The sequence below is a fragment of the Myotis yumanensis genome, unplaced genomic scaffold (assembly GCF_028538775.1).
Source record: "Myotis yumanensis isolate MYYU_CA2020_CCGP unplaced genomic scaffold, mMyoYum1.0.hap1 SCAF_2, whole genome shotgun sequence".
Lineage (NCBI taxonomy): Eukaryota > Metazoa > Chordata > Mammalia > Chiroptera > Vespertilionidae > Myotis > Myotis yumanensis.
In genome coordinates this window covers 216,768,471-216,785,689 of record NW_027223753.1, presented here as the reverse complement: position 1 = coordinate 216,785,689, position 17,219 = coordinate 216,768,471, and the positions used below count along the sequence as shown (strand labels likewise).

The 17,219-nt window shown below is 55.5% G+C and overlaps 1 protein-coding gene across 1 annotated transcript; it reads right to left on the bottom strand.

The window, feature by feature from the left end:
• Window positions 1-15,446: 15,446 nt before the first annotated feature.
• KRTAP24-1 (keratin associated protein 24-1) lies at window positions 15,447-16,385 on the bottom strand. Its single transcript, XM_070403805.1, has one exon. The coding sequence runs from the start codon at window positions 16,383-16,385 to the stop codon at window positions 15,447-15,449; it is 939 nt and encodes a 312-aa protein (XP_070259906.1).
• Between the last annotated feature and the right edge of the window lie 834 nt (window positions 16,386-17,219).

The window sequence follows — 17,219 nt, the reverse complement described above, 5'->3', positions numbered from 1 at the left end:
AAAGCGTCTGCCCTCAGGGTCTGCCTGGCTGGTCTCAGAAGCAAACACACAAGACAGAGCAGCAAGAGAAATAAACGAATTCCATGCCTGCGTCTGTGGGGACCCCCCCACACAGAGGACAGTCAGAGACCCCACGTGCGCAAGAGGTTCAGGGGCACCAGGGGGGACGAGGGATGTACGACACCCTGAGCCGGGACGAGGGAGGTGCCAGGGCTCCGGGGGGTCCCTGCAGGAGGATGAGATGAACAGACTTTAGTCTATAATTTGTCCTCCCCACACACACAGGTCAAAAGCGGGGATCACTGATCAGGCCTCAGATTCAAGTTCCCCAGGTCACCCGGGAGGGGCTACCTCAGAGGCAGGCACCTCTCGGGGCGACTTGCTCTGAACCCCACAAACTACACGGGTGTCCTATCTTCATGTGGCTGCAGAACAGCCCGCTGTCGGTGCCTAAGTCATCTCTCCTCCGGGGAAGAGACGCCGTAGGGGATCTGATGGTGGTTGCACGCGGGGAGCAGGGGTGTTCCTTGTCTGTGCCTCCTATATAAGCTGCATTCACGCTTCCCCTCCCGACGAAGGTACACACGGGCGCGAACCGCCTTCAAAGGAACGAGTGATTCTAAACGTTGGCGACTTCACATCCAGCTCCATGTGTTCGTTTAACATCCACAGAACATGTGCCCGGGAGCCCCCTTCTCACCTACCCACTAATGCAACAACAACAACAACAATAACAGTAACAGCCGTGTACAGGCAGGAAGGAGACCTGGTGCTGCAGGAACACCTTTACCAGCACACGGAACATTTGTTCAGCAACAGCTGCCACTAGAGCAGCGGTTCTCAACCTTCTGGCCCTTTCACACAGTTCCTCACGTGGTGGTGACCCCCAACCATAAAATCATTCTCGTGGCTACTTCATAACTGTCACGTTGCTGCTGCTATGAATCGTCATGTAAATATCTGATATGCAGGATGTATTTTCATTGTGACACATTGAACATAATTAAAGCATAGTCATTAATCACAAAAACAATATGTAATTATATATGTGTTTTCCGATGGTCTTAGGCGACCCCTGTGAAAGGGTCGTTCGACCCCAAAATGGGTCGCGACCCACAGGTTGAGAACCGCTGCTCTAGAGGATGTTGTGCTTTATATGCAGAGAACTGGGCTGCTCACAGGGAGGGCGGGGGGAGGGGGGAAGGGCCCACGCCACGGGCGTCCTGTTCTCTCACAGGACGGAAGGGGGCGGCCGTGAGGACTAACGGATCTTGGGGAGCAGAGTGTTTAGGAGGTGCAGTCACCTGAACCTCCTTAACGTGCTGCATTTAAGCAGATTGGACTCGAGCGAAGAAGGCGAGAGTGCTAATCCGTTTTAATTAATTGTTGCTGAAAACTAGGTCAGCTGCTTCCTGTGGGGACAGGTGTCCTGTTGGGTCTGCGGCCGAGAGGGCGGGGGGCCTCTGAGGGGAGGCAGCAGCTCAGGGCCCTTGTGGGGAGCAGGACGGCTGGGCTTGGCTGCTGTGGGGAACCCAAGAGAGAGGGGGAGGGATCTGGGGGTTCCTAAAGTTGGGGTACGGGCTGTGGGGCCCATTGTGGTGCTTGTGGGCTTTGCAATTCCTAGTCCATGTCCCGACACACACACACACACACACACACAGACACACACACAGACACACATGCACAGACACACACACAGACACACAGCACACAGACACACAGCACACAGACACACACAGACACACACACAGACACACAGCACACAGACACACATGCACACATGCACACACAGACACATACATGCACACACAGGCACACAGACACACATGCACACAGGCACACACAGGCACACACATGTACACACAGACACACAGACACACATGCACACACAGACACACATGCACACACAGACACACACAGACACACAGACACACAGACACACACAGACACACAGCACACACAGACACACAGACACACACAGACACACAGACACACACAGACACACAGCACACACAGACACACACAGACACACAGCACACACAGACACACACAGACACACAGACACACACAGACACACAGCACACACAGACACACACAGACACACAGACACACACAGACACACAGCACACACAGACACACATGCACACACTCACACAGACACCTGAAGCTGCAGGCAGCGGGACCTGGGCAGCCAGCCTGCCAGGGGCAGGGGTCTCCTCAGGTGAGCGGGACATCCTGCATCCGTTTCCCCTCACGCCTGTCAGGTCAGAAGAGGGGCCAGAGGCCGAGAAGACAAGCTGATCTGGGACCGACAGGCGAAGGCACTGAGTGAGATGCTGGCCGTCTTTGGGGTTCGAGAGCCAGGTGTGCTCAGGCCACCAGAGCCCGGATCCCGGAGGGGAGGAGCCGCGCCCCCTCGAAGCCTCCTCCGCTCACCGTGGCTCAGGCCACGAGGCAGGAGTTTAGGGAACCAGCTGCTCCGCGGGTGGGGAAGGACGTGGAGCCACTGGGCCTCCAGGCTGGAGAGAGGAGCTCTGACCCCGGGCGGACAGCTGGGGGGACCCCAGCCAGGCTCCAGTCGGTGCCCTGCCAGCCCACATTCAGGAAAAGATGGAACAAAAGTGTACTCGACCCTCCAGGACTGCGGCCGCCCTGGGCTGAGCTAAGCCACTGAGGGCGCTCTCCGGCCCTCGGGTGCCGCCGAGCGAAGCTGAGGGGAGCCACCTGGAGAAGGGTCATCGGGGCACAGCCTCTAGGAGCCTCGCGTGCAGTTACAGAGACCAGTGGTCCCCGAAACGGGACAGAGGAAAGCAGAGGCCGTGGGGATGCGTCTCCGCTGTCCAGAGAGAGAGGTGACAACCACACAGTGACAATCCAAACCCTGAACGCACGCCGCTCTCTCACATGAATGTTGATGGAAGCATTTTAAACCGAAGGTCAGCGAGCTGCCTCTCGCTGTTTAAGGGAATAACAGATCACAGACCCAGCCTTTTATTCTAGGGACGCTCGCTTTGTTCAACACTGAAAAGCGATACTTCAGTTCTCTCCACGGAGAAGCAATAGGAAGTAGCAGCTGAGGGTATTCTCAATAGATGTGGTGAGAGCATTTTCACAAAACGCCGCCCTCATTTGTGAAAAAGTAAAACAGCTTCGCAAACTGGAAAAAGAAGAATTTTTTAAAAAATTATCTTTATTGTTGAAAGTGAAGAGGGTTTTCTTGACCCGACCAAAGGCGTCTGCAGAACCGCAGCGGCCTGTGTTCAGGCGACAAATATAACCCCTCAGGCTGAGGAGGGACGAGGAAGACACCGGCCGCCCGCTGTGCGATTCTGAACCCCAGGCCCTGCCCCTGCGGCAATCGAAGGAGAGAAAGAGGACGAATTTTGAACAGAAATAAAGACCATAAACACGCCGTTTAAATGTAATACATGCCTAGGTTGTCCAAAGTACGCTATAGGGAAACTATTACAATTAATAAGTGAACGCAAGTTCGCTGTATACAATGAATGCAAAGTCAATGTATTTATTGACGCTCACAATAAAGTCTAAAGAAATAAAATACAAAAGTAGACTCATTGCACTTAAGCGAGTCTCTCGCTTACGTTTTATTAAAGGAGGCCTGAATAAATGGAGGTACCGACCACGCGTTGATCGGAAGATGCAATACTGTTAACAAGCCAATTGCTCCCAAAGGATCTATCGGTTCAACACCATCTCCACAAAAATCCCATCAGGATTTTTTTTAGAAGTTGCCCCGGTGCTTGTAAAACACACATGGAGACGCAAAGGGCGGGACGTGGCCAAGACGAGGTGGAGACCGACTGGGCCCCCCTCAGGGACAATGCCAGGTGTGGGAGAGCGAGCGGAAGCCGGGTAATCGCGCGAGGGGATGGCCACGTAAGCCAGCTCCCCGGAAGGAGAAAACTGCGGAGAAGCTTTTATTGAGTAAAATGTGTCTCTTTCTAGTTTTCCTAATTATAGTTTTTCTTCCATTTTCACTTAAAAAGCTCTTTCTGCCTCTTGAATGGAAAACTGGTCATAAAAGCAGGATGATAATAACATGCCCGTCGAATGCTTACCCTGGGCCCCGTGACAAACGCTCTGTGGGCTCAGCTCATCAAGCCGCCCGCCCGTAACCCTCCGGTAGGATTCTGGTTGTTCTTGTTCTCACGTGAGGACGTGGTTGGCTTCGGAGACTGGATGACAGATTTAGGGCCTAAAATCCGTCTGACTGACTCAAGGACCTCTGAGCCCCTCTAGCCCGGTCTCCAAACCTTGGATCTAGTGACATTTGAGCTGGATCATTTGGGGGGACAGGGGGAGGCTTTCCTGTGCATTGGACGATGCCCAGCAGGATCTCTGGCCTCTGCTCACTGGATACCATCCCCTCCGACCCCCACAAGATGTAAACATTTAAGAAAGGGTGTCTCCAGGCCCGGCCCTGTGCCCTGGGGGCCAAGTCACTCAGAGCCACGCTGGGCTCAGTACTGCTTTCTCCCTAGTCACACCTTCACAGGGGAGAGCAGAGCCTTAGAGGATGCAGGTTGGACATTTCTGCACAGACATGGGATCTCCACCGTCTGCTGTGGGGGCCCAGGGAGGGTCAGCCGGCCGGGCCTGCGTCTGGCGTGGGACTTGTTGGGGAAACCTCGTTCACTTTCCGTGCGAGCTTCTTTAAAAACACCCACACTCATGATTTTATTGATCTCAGAGAGGAAGAAAGAGGGAGAGGGAGAGGGAGAGGGAGAGGGAGAGGGAGAGGGAGAGGGAGAGGGAGAGGGAGAGGGAGAGGGATAGGGAGAGGGAGAGGGAAACATCAATGATGAGAGAGAAATTTTGATCGCTGCCTCCTGCATGCCCCCTACTGAGGATCGAGCCCACAACCCAGGCCGGTGCCCTGACCGTGACCTTTGGTGCATAGATCAGCTCTCAGCCACTGAGCCACCCGGGCCGGGGCTCATGCCTGTTGCTGCAGCCCACATCCCTGGGGTTAGAATCCAGGGAAATAGGATTTGGTCTGAGACGGCCGCCCGGTCTGTGTGACCTGCCCTTGCTGCCTTGTCCCCAAGCATTTCTGCTACTGACCTGCCCCACGTGAGCTGCTGAAGTAGGAGCTCGGAACCGGAACCAGAATTCCAGGATCCTGTAGGAAGGAAGGCGGGTCCTTCCACGCCTGGGAGGGCACCAAGCCTTTCTTTCCTAAAAGCAACTTCTCACCACCAGGGGGCAGCGGTGAGCCTTCTGTGTTGGCCATGGAAGGCCCTGGACCAGAACCACCTGGTTTTGCTTCCCACTTTGGCCCAGGATGTTGTAGGCGGAGAAGATCTATTGTTTGCTCAGAGCTGGGGGAGCCGTGCCGAGGGCGAGGGCCAGGGCGAGGGCCAGGGCGAGGGCCAGGGCGAGGGCGAGGGCGAGGGCGAGGGCGGCTGAAAGGAGAATGTTGGGGGGAGAGGAGATCAAACCTGGGTCTGAGCCGCTGGAGGGGGGACACCCTGGTTTCCACGTTAACTGTCTCAGAAGTTTCCTTATAAATAAACCAGAGGCCCGGTGCACACATTCGTGCACTGGTGGGGATCAGGCCGGAACCGGCAGCCTGACACCCCCCGAGGGACGTGGTGGTGTGCGAAGCAGCAGGCGGCGGGAAGGAGCCCGAGCTGGGCCGGGTGCCATGCCGCTCCCCCTCGTCCCAGCCCTGTCCGCCTGCTGCCGCTCAATAGGCTCACTGCCACCCCGCTGCGGTTTCCGTGCGCCCCCTAGGGTGATACCAACGCGCCCAGGGCCAAGAAGCGGCCGCGGGCACACACCCAGTCAGTCCGGATGCCGGTCCCGATCCTGGTCCCAGTCTGGATGGGGGAGGGGGGCACAGGGGGAGTGTCTGTGGGAGAGGCTCCCACCACCGCAGCTGCGCTCGCCCGCCATGAGCCCGGCGTCTGGTGCCTGTCGGTCAGCTGAGCAGCACTCACACTGTGGGAGCACACTGACCACCAGGGGGCAGCTCCTGCATTGAGTGTCTGCCCCGTGGTGGTCAGTGTGCATCATAGCCACCGGTTGAACAGTCGAATGCTCAATCGGTCACTTAGGCTTTTATATAGAGATTAATCGTGACTATAACGAGCATGTACCGAGCCTCCAGCTGGCCATTTGAGGGACATGTGATGTGTGTGGACTATACTGCTTTGGTATTAAGATGCCTAAGATCCCCAATTTCAGAAAATAGAGACATATTCGCCGAGGCTACCTTCTAAACACATAGTATTTTTAAATCCTTGCATTTGATGGACATTTAATAACAAACCTAAAAAAGATATTTGTACATTATATTTATGACCTAAGACAACACAGGAGTAGAATGCTGCTTAAGTATTATCTGCAGATCTAAATCTTATGAGGGCAATGCCTATAGAAAATAAAAACTTCCAATTTTTATATAAAAAGCATATTTAAGCATATTCACGAGGTGCATATATGCCCTGTCAGTCGTATATGTCACTCAGTGGCCATGTTTCTAGCATTTTTATTGGTTTCCGGGCAAATTAATATGCATAGGAAACAGTAAACACACATTTCTGCAGAATGCTCCACCAGGACTAACAGTAGCTGATCTCTAATAGGAGATAGCACACTGGGAGACATTTTATTTAGGAAAAGCAAACAAATTTAATTCATTAAATTGCTAGGGGGCTGAATTAAGATTCTACAGTTAGTTTCATGATCCGGTGGTAGTTGGGTATAATTATTCCAATTGCAGCGATGGGGGTGCATAGTTTCAAAGTAAATGGGAAAGAAGCCCTCTGGCGTCATTCTTATGTCCTTTCACACCCACACTGGCACGCCCGCGCCCGCGCCCGCGCCCCGTGTGTCTTCCTTCTTAATTAGTTAGTGGTTAACTACAGCTTAACCTTCACTAATCAGAGGGCTGTGGCCAGGTCGCCTGCTTCATTGGTTTAGTTTTGGGGTGCAGGGCTGGGAAAAGGAGCTGTGAGAATGAGGAATTGTTCATCAGCACTGTGTGGTGATAAGGGACGAGGATGGGGTATTCAAATATATATATTTATAATTTTTAAGTATTCAAATGGTTGCAAATAAGTGTAAACATAATTAACTGCTTTAGAGTCACCTCCTTAAAACCAAGAATCTTGCTCGCCTAAATAAATATGAAATAAGGTTCATATCACCTGAGTAATGTGTATTTTTGACACAGTAATAAGCAAATCTTTCTGAAGCCTGTTGAACTACACTTGTTGGGGCACTAATTGTTTTCTTGTCATGAGTTTAGAAGTCAAATCTGGAAATGGATGGCAGGCATCTAACAGAAAGAGCTTATGTAAGAGAGGAAGCAAGAAATTGAAAACCTATTTGAAAATAATAATGAAAAACTTCCCCCACCTGGTGAAGGAAATGGACCTGCAAGCCCAGGAAGCACAGAGACTCCCAAACAGGATGAACCCAAAGAGGACCACACCCAGACACATCATCATTAAATAAAACGCCAAGGGCTAAAGACAAAGAGAGAATCTTAAAGGCAGCAAGAGAAAAGCAGTAGTTACCTACAAGGGAGCACCCATACGACTGTCAGCTGATTTATCATCAGAAACTGTGCAGGTCAGAAGGGAGTGGCAAGAAATACTCAAAGTGATGAAAAGCAAGAACCTACAACCAAGATTACTCTTCCCAGCAAAGCTATCATGTAGAATCGAAGGTCAGATAAAGAGCTTCTCAGACAAGAAAAGCTAAAGGAGTTTATCACCACCATTTATAACCTGAAATGTTAAAGCGTGTTCTTTAAGAAGAAAAATATTTTTAAAAAGATAAAATATATGAACAATAAAATGGCAATAAATACATATTTATCAACAATCGAATCTAAGTAACAACATAAATGAACAGAACAGAAACAGACTCATAGAAGCAGAGAACAGTTTGATGGTTGCTAGCCGGGTGGGGAGTCGGGGCGCTGGGGGAGAAGGTGAGGGGATTGAGAAGTACAAATGGTTGTTTCAGAACAGTCACGGGTGTGAAGAGCAGCACAGGGAATATAGTCCACACTATTGTAATAACCAGGAGCCCAGGAACGGTGCTGGGGTGTGGGATTTACTGGGACCATCACTTATGTCATGTCTAATCGCCGGGGAGTGCACCCGAAACTGATATGATATTATCGTCCACTGTGAGGAAGGGGTTTCGATGGGAGGGGGCAGGGACCTACAGAGAACAGAGAGCCAGGTGGACCGACATGAGCAGCTACTAAAACGCTGAATGGCTCCTCTGCCTTGGGCTTCCATTTTTAATGCTTAGAAGAACTCCTCTCAGTAGGTGTCACTAACCCCACTTTTCATGAAAATAAAGCTCAGAGGTTAGGGAACAGGCGGAAACTCCCGGAGTCAGATCCCTTCGGGAGCCAGCATTCCGACGGCATTTCTCACTTCAGAGCCTCCATAACGCCTCCGCCTCCACACAGGACTCTCGGGAGCACGTAGAAAGGAGAAGGGCATTCTGATCGTCTTTGGGCAGCAGACAGCATCTAAGAGACAGAAAGAGCCCGGCCAGTGTGGCTCGGTGGTTGGATGTCAACCTTTGAACCAGGAGGTCACAGTTTGAGTCCAGGTCAGGGCACAGGCCCGGGTTGCAGGTTCTGTACTCAGTGCGAGGCGTGCAGGAGGCAGCGGGTCCTTGACTCTCTCTCGTCGGTGATGTTTCTCTCTCTCCCTCTCCCTCCCTCCCTGAAATCAATAAAATATATTTTTTTAAAAAAGGAGAGACAGAAAGACCCTGAGTAAGGAAAGGGGAGGAGGGACAGCCACTGAGAGAGCCCCGTGAGCTGAGAGGGACGAGGCGTGTGATGGGGGCAGGGCATGTTCACGATGCTCTCATTCGTTTGCAGTTTCACCCAAACTCCCCGCGAATCACAGGACTTTCTCACGGCGACACTTGGGAAGCGAGACAGGACACTCCACACGAGTATCAGGAAGGACCCTAAGCCAGGGCAGTGGATCCTGACCATACAGACCCCAACGGCCTCTATTTAAGGCCATTGCTCTGTGTCTCTGCGCCCGCGGACCGGGGGGCTCGGCTGCCCCTGTGAAGCCAAGATCGGTCCAATCCTCCTCGAAACCCCCACGGACTCCGTGCAAAGACTTGTTGGATGAGACATCAAACCACAGAACAGTTTCCTCTGTGTGTGTGTGTGCGTGTGTGTGCATGTGTGCGCGCGCGCGTGTGTGTGTGCATGTGTGTGTGTGTTGAAAGGTTGTGCATCTTTGGCTGATAAAAGTACTTGAGGGAAAGTTAGCATTTAAAAAAAAAATTCATTGTTGAAAGTATTACAGTCGCCCCCTTCCCCCCCACTGACCTTTCCCACCCACCCCGCCCCCACCCCAGGCCTTCTTCTCCGATTGTCTGTGTCTGTGGGTTATGCTTATATGCATACAAGGTCTTTGGTTGATTTCTTCCCACCCCCTCCCCCGCCTGCCCTCTGAGATTCACACTGAAAATGTATGAGGTGCTAATATTTTGAAAGGAGCACATCCCTGGGGCGCGGACAGACGGATCCCACATGCACGGCTGAGCTGGCCGTGGCTGTGGCCGTGGCTCGTGGGCAAGTGCACCACCAGCAACCCCCCCACTGACTACACCCAGAGCAAGAATAACCGACCAGCTTAGGCTGGACTCGCAGGCAGCTGGAGCCTCTATTTAAAACCATCGCTCTAAGACGTGCTTTATTATATGCATAATGCATGAAGGCATTTGCATGAAGGCATTTGCATTTAAATACACGCACATTCGCTGATGAAGACAGAAAAATGAGAGCCCTTGCCCCCCTCCCCTCGCTTCCCCTTAAGTTCCTCATTTGGAGAATTACACCCCGTTCCGGCTGGCAGCGTGTTCTCTGTGCGTGTTCCTAAGCGCATGGGAACATTTAGGAGATTGTCAGCGTTGGGGTCATGTTCCTCCTCCTCCTCCTTCGTCTGTAATGTGTGTGGCCTCCACTCTGCTGAGCCTCTTCTTGGTTTTCTGTTAACAATGTGTGTCCAGGACCAGTGCCGGTCAGACCGCATGGGCCTCACACATTGTCACCCGGGACTGCGATTGGCCGCTGTATCGGCATCAGGTTGTTGTTTTCTCGTAGAGCGAGAGCGTGAGAAAATACGCTTCTTATTTCATGGTGCATTTTGTCACTGGCCTCTTTAAAAAATATATTTTTTATTTGATTTCAGAGGAAGGGAGAGGGAGAGAGAGAGAGAAACATCCATGATGAGAGCGAGTCATGGACCGGCTGCCTCCTGCACACCCCCCCCCCGGGGATCGAGCCTGCAACCCGGGCCTGTGCCTGACCGGGAATCGAATCGTGACCTCCTGGTTCATAGGTCGAAGCTCAACCACTGAGCCACCCGGCCGGGCTGGCCTTGTTTTCACTTTCCTGCCTCAGTTTTCCCACTCCTCCTGCCCTGGAGCCGTAAAGCCCTCGCTGCATAGATTCGCTGTCTGCAAGTAGACAGGGACTCGGCCGTCAGCCCCGCTGCTGCGAGATTTAGCTCAGAGCGGCCTGAACACTGACCAGGCTCCTCAGTACGGTGTTTCACGGCTGATGCTGCCTCCGGGCAAGAATAAATCTGGGGGAAGGGGGGGCACACTGTCCTTGCTTTCCTCTGAAAAGCCATGGCTGGGGTGACGAGCAACCGGAAACAGCATTAGAAACTGTCAGAACCGCCCACTTGGCCTCTTAGCCTAAGAAGGTCTCCTCGGGGTGCCCTGGCCCTGCTCCCGTCACCTGGGCCGGGGCTCACTGTAGCGTTTCACCTCCAGTCTCTAGGTCTCAGGATTGGTCCCATCGATCAGCGATCAGCGCGCTGGCCCTCCCTCTGTGTTTTCCGTTCATTTCCTGCTTTAACAAGCGGAGGCGATCTCCGGATCCGCCCGGGGGAGCGGTGCGTTAGTAACCCTTTCACTGACTGATGATCCAAGTCCGTCCGGCTGCACCGCGTGGAGAGGTCGCAAAAACATGCCCGGCTTTTCTTCGTCTCCTCTTGTAAGAGGCTCACAGGTTGGAGAGCGGATGGCAAACCTCAGCGTGTACCGGACCGTCACCCTGTGATGGCGCGCCTGCAGGTGGGGACGCTACCCCCAGCAGGGCAGGTGTGAGGAGGCGGTTCACAAGGGCTCCCTTGGGGGTGAGGTTTTATGGGGGGAGGGGGCGGGGGGGGCGGTGCAGGACTTGGAGCACCTGCAGTTTGCAACTCTTCCTCAGAAAATGGGGTGCTGGAGGGAATTCAGGCCCCGAGGGCCTGCCCTGGCCCCTCCCTCCCAGGCCACACTCCTGGGGACCTCGGGGGGCCCGGCCACCTGTTGCTGTGTCCAATCACGAAGGCAGGTTGCATCCTATCAGGCGTTTACTGACAAGGCCCGCCCACCAAGAAGACGGGCGCTTACAGCATCAACCCCTGCCTCCTAGCAGGTGCAGCGGACAGGCCTGTGGGGGACGGGGCTGGGGGAGGCTGGGGACGGGATGCAGCTAAGTGCAGGCCGGGGGTCCATGGACGTCAGCTATTGTCCTTAGTCATCAGGTGACAAGATGATGATGATGATGATGATGATATGATGGTGAGGAGATGAGGTGGATGAGATGATGGTGAGGAGATGATGGTGATGAGATGATGATGATGAGACGATGGTGAAGAGATGATGGTGAGGAGATGAGGTGGAGGAGATGATGGTGAGGAGATGAGGTGGAGGAGATGATGGTGAGGAGATGATGGCGAGGAGATGATGGTGAGGAGATGATGGTGAGGAGACGATGGTGAGGAGATGATGTGGATGAGACGATGGTGAGATGATGGTGAGGAGATGAGGTGGAGGAGATGATGGTGAGGAGATGATGGTGAGGAGATGAGGTGGAGGAGATGATGGCGAGGAGATGATGGTGAGGAGATGAGGTGGAGGAGATGATGGTGAGGAGATGATGGTGAGGAGATGATGTGGATGAGATGATGGTGAGGAGATGATGGTGAGGAGATGAGGTGGAGGAGATGATGGCGAGGAGATGATGGTGAGGAGATGATGGTGAGGAGATGATGTGGATGAGATGATGGTGAGGAGATGATGGTGAGGAGATGATGGTGATGAGACGATGGTGAGGAGACGATGGTGAGGAGACGATGGTGAGGAGACGATGGTGAGGAGACGATGGTGAGGAGATGATGGTGAGGAGATGAGGTGGAGGAGATGATGGCGAGGAGATGATGGTGAGGAGATGATGGTGAGGAGACGATGGTGAGGAGATGAGGTGGATGAGATGATGGTTTGATTCCTGGCAGGTGGGCCTGACCCTGCCTATGGGTTCTGCTCACTGGACTCACAGCTGAATCACCTCCTCCATCGCTTTGCACAGGCCTTGAAAGGAAACGTAAGAAAAACCCAACCCCCTGTTCACATATGAGACACTTAACCCCCTGTTCACGCAGCATCTGTGTCTGAGAGTTAAGGTGGTGTGAGCGGTACCCCGTCTAACAGGTTATAAGTCCCCCCCATCAGTAGACGAGCCTCAGAAACACCACGTCACAAGCACAGCTTCCCGGGAACTCGGGGCCATGGAATAACGGGGGTCCCAGCGAAGGCGGTTCCTGCCTGGGGGGGGCAGGGGTGGGGTGGGGGGGGCGCCCGTGTCATTAACAGGCGGCGTGGGGGGGGGGGGGGTTAAAGCTCCCGGCGGGCGGGGCCGGGGGGTTCCCCTGGGGAAGGGAACCGGGAAGGGAGCCAGGAAAGCGCCCGGCGGGTCGGACAGGCCCACAGTCAGGATCCGGCTGCAGGTCCCCGCGGGATCCACCCACGTGGAGGGAGGGTCTGGGGAAGGTTGTTGCGTTGCTGCCCCGCAGGGTGGTCAGGCCTCCGGTGGTGGCTCCTGTGCTGGGTTCACAGCTGTTTTCCCTGTTGTCGTCCCCTAAGCGCTCAGCATCGGGGGTCACGCTGTGCCCATTGGGTCAGGGCTCCATGCTCTGCGGGGGGGGGGGGGGGGGGACGTGCCAGGAGGCTGGGGGAGGCGCAGAGGCGATGCCACCCGCCCTCAGGGCCGCGGGGGGGGGGGGGTGTTGTTATCCTGGGGCCGAGCCCGCCCTCAGGATCCCGTGGAGAAGATCGTGGTGTCTCAGCGGGTGCGGGCTCCTCCTCTCACGCCTCCTGGCTGGTCAGACACGGAGCCCAGAGGGGTGGCGGGTCCTCATCTCGGTCACACGGCTGCTCAGTGGCGGAGTCGGAACGGACCACCGCCAGGCCCAGCTCCCGTGTGACCAGGTGTGACCACACCCTGTGCCCATCGCGGGTCTGGCTGTGCTGCGGTGGCCGGTCAGCCACGCCACTGCCCGCAGACACGGGGCTTCCCAGGCCGGCACCCACGGGCCTTGCTGTTTAGACAGGAAAGCTGGTCTGTTCAGTTAAAAAGTTCATTGATTTTTTATGTTTAAACACATGAGTATAATCGAGTTTTCTGGAGTTGCGTTTTTATTTATTTTTTTGACATTTAGTATTTTTACTAGAGGCTGATGGGGCCGTCCTCCGTTCTGGGCCGCCCCCTGGTGGTCAGCGCACATCATAGCGAGCGGTCAAACTCCCGAGGGGACAATTTGCATATTCGCCTTTTATTATATAGGATTTAAATTAGGTCAGGCGTACAGCATGGCAGTTAGACAAGCATATGCTTTACAAATTGTTCCCCTGGTATTTCCAGTTCCCACCTGGCACCACACACAGTCGTCACAGTGTTACTGACCCCCCGAAGCTAACACAGCGCAGGCTGTGCCATGTGCTTTAGTCCCCTCCCCTCCTCTCTCGCCCACGGTAGACCTACTGTGGGAACAATCGGCTGGGAGCCCATGTGTAAGCTTCATGAGTGTTTCCTTTCAGTCCCCGACACTGACATGGACCGTCCCTCCCCCTCCCGCCCACCTCAGCCACAGCCACCTGCAGCTCACCCCCTCCAGACGCCATTGTCCTCGACTCTAAGTGCGAAGTTGCTTTTTACTTATAAAAACTCTTAGGACGTGTGTCACTGTCACCCCTGAGATGAGTGGTTTTATTTTATTTTCGTGGAGAGCGTCACGGAGGGGAAATCACCCCCCGGAGAATTCAGTGTTCAGTCTGTTTCAAAGCCCAAACGTTATCTGCGGAACCAAGAGCTAAACTTCTTGTGCGAGGAAACATACACACACTTAATACTTCATATACTTTTTATGGAATTGCTTTATTTGATAGTAATTTCCCCAAATGCTCCTATAAATATCAGTCGCGGCCTCTCTAAGATAGGTAATAGTTAACGTGTTAAAAATAGGACAAGCCCGGCCAAGGTGGCTCAGTGGTTGAGCGTCGACCTATGAACCAGGAGGTCACGGTTCAATTCCCGGTCAGGGCACAGGCCCAGGTTGCGGCTCCATCCCCAGCGTCGGGTGGGCAGGAGGCAGCCAATCCATGGTTCTCTCTCCCTTTCCCTTCCTCTCTGAAATCAGTAAAAAATATATTTAAAAATAGAGCAAAACGAATCAAAATCTTGGGAATTCATATTATACCTTCTTTATATTTTTAATTTAGAACAGAAACTAATTGGCAGGAAGCCAGTGCTTGGACAGTGGTGTGCATGTGGGCGTGAAGGCTAATAAAACGCGTGAGCATGAAATAAAACAAAATGAAAATCACTATTTCCCCATGGAAATGACTTTATTTCCTGCGAACCGGCATTTTCCAGAACGAGACAGCCACGCCTGGGGAGGGGGCAGTGGATGACCAGGCAGGAGCCGGAGTGGACGGTCCCTAACCGTGACCGCCCGCAAGGGTGTCTTGTCCTCCTTCCTACACGTGTCTCCGGTCCTGAGGCTCCACCCTGGCCCTGCCAGGCCCCAGGAGCACCAGCCGCGTGCCAGCGTGCGCCCGGCTTCCTCGGAAGAGAAGGCGCTGGGGGCCCCACTGCGAACCCAGGGACACCCTGCTCACAGCCATGACCAGCCGCGGGGGAGGGTGACCTAGCTCCGTCCCGTTCGCTGAGAGATGCGCCGTCAGCAGCTAGGAACCGAGTTCCGCAGTTGACAGGACTTGAGGGAAAGACCATGATCTGGGAAGAGGTGCTGGAGTCAGCGGCCAAGCCCAGGACTCCTCTTCCCGGGTAGGTGGGTGGGAAGAGTGACAGTCAGGCCACCCCAGAAAGCGGGCCCGTGTCCGTGGGTGCTCCCCCGGGACGGGCTCAGAGGCAAGGATGTGGCCCCAGGTCAGCCTCGGACCCCGGGTGTGGACAGAGCAGAGGGAAAGCACGGGGGTCAGGGGGGTCAGGGTCCTGGCGCCGGAGGGAGGAGCAGCGGTGAATGCGGCCAGGCTCCTAAGACGGAAGTAGCTCAATGGAAGAGTCAAGAGGCCCCTGCACAGTAACCTCCTCCAGCAGCCGCCGCCGCGGATGCAACACGCACAGCAGCTCAGGCCCTGCAGCCGCTTCGCAGGTACCGCAGCGGAGGGAACGTGCCAGGCAGGTGGCCCAGGGGAGGGAAGGTGCAGGGCAGGTGGCTCAGCCGCCGGACGTTTCTGGAAACACAGCTCAGTGGTGGGCAGCTCGAGGGCCTGAGCCTGGGGCAGGGACCGTCTCTCAGGATGCAGTTTCGGGACTGGCAGCCGCTGGCCATGCAGCGGGAGGGGGCGAAGCCGGCTATGGAGCCAGGGTTTCGGCAGCTTCTGCCCCAGGGACCGCCCCGTCTGCAGGGGGGCAGGGGCCGGGCGCTCCCGGGGAAGCAGGGCAGGCGCGCAAGGCGTGGAGGGCCGACGCCCAGGGTCCTGCCGGCTGCAGGGGCGCGCGGGCTGCATGTGGGGCCGTGGGGCGCGCGCCCCAGGGTCCAGGTGCATGGGTGGCAGCTGGGGCGGCGGCCGGGGAGGGGTCCTGGTCCCGGTCCCGCGTTGGGGGTCCCCCGGGCACCGCAGGCCGCACCCCCTGCGGGAGCGAGACAGCGGCCGGGCGCGCAGCAGGTCCGGGCGTCCCAGCTCATGGTGCGGGCGCTGGGCTCGCAGCTCCACGCGTGTCCGTGGCCTCCCTGGCCGTCATCCAGGAGCCAGAGGGTCCCTTGGTGGCAGCTGGGTAGGCAGAGCCCAAAGGCAGGGCTGGCGTCACCCGAGCAAACGGCAACCGAGGGCGCCCCCGGGTCACAGCAGCGGGGTGGGCAGGGGGGGCCCAGGAGACACAGGGAGCCCGGGTGCATGTCCGCTCTGCAGGGTGGCAGGGTGGCGGGGTGGCGGCGTGGCCGGGGCTCCTTATATGTCCCCCGTGACCTGACCGAGGCGCCTCTCCACTCTTCCTCCTTCTCCCGGGACAAGCGCGGCAACATCTCATTACTGTGGTGGCTACGGCGCCCTGGCCCCACACGCATGTAAACGGAGGTTTATTTTGACTCTTCAAAGTGTGATAATGGCCACTTGGCCGCCCACCTCACTCATCCCCGCAGGCGGTTGGGGCAGGGCTGGAATGCCAGGGGCACAGGCGCCTGCAGCCGGGTAACACCAGCGCGTCCTGCTCCCGGTTATTACAGGTTAACGAGGAGTCGCTGGGACAAGGAACCTGGGCTGCTCCCCTTTCCTGGGGGCTCGGGCCTGTGTCCTGAGTGAGGCCGGGGCCCTGGCGGCCAATCGCTGCTCAGGGGAGTGGGTGGGACACCAGCCACCAGGAGACAGACCGGCTTCCCCACCAGGAGTTACCCCTCAGAGGCAGGCCTGTCCTGGTGACCACGCCCTCTGGCTGTCGGGGAATTCTACCTGTAAGGCTCCCCAACCCCCCCGAGACTAGTGACCCCAAGGCCAAAGGTGACCTGGACCTACGGGTCCGTGTGGCCAAGTGACCAGGACCCCTGGCGACCCCTGGGCAGAGCTCCTGCGAGGTGATGCCAGAAAGGCCGGTTCTCACCTCGCCTCCTGCTCCACTGAGATGACACATCCGCCCATGGTCACAGCGTAAACCCCGATGCTGTCAGAGAGAACGTTTTCCTAACTTTTTAAAAAAAATATGTTTTTGTTGATTTCAGAGATGAAGGGAGAGGGAGAGAGAGAAGCATCAATGATGGGAGAGAAGCATGGATCATCGGCTGCCTCCTGCACACCCCCCACTGGGGATGGAGCCCACACCCCGGGCCTGTGCCCTGACCGGGAATGGAACCCTGACCTCAACCACTGAGCCACGCCGGCCGGGCCGTTTCTCATGTTTCTATATT

Excerpts from the sequence above, each read along its gene's own strand:
- KRTAP24-1 (XM_070403805.1), bottom strand. The coding sequence starts at position 16,385 with ATGCGTGTGGGGCCAGGGCGCCGTAGCCACCACAGTAATGAGATGTTG.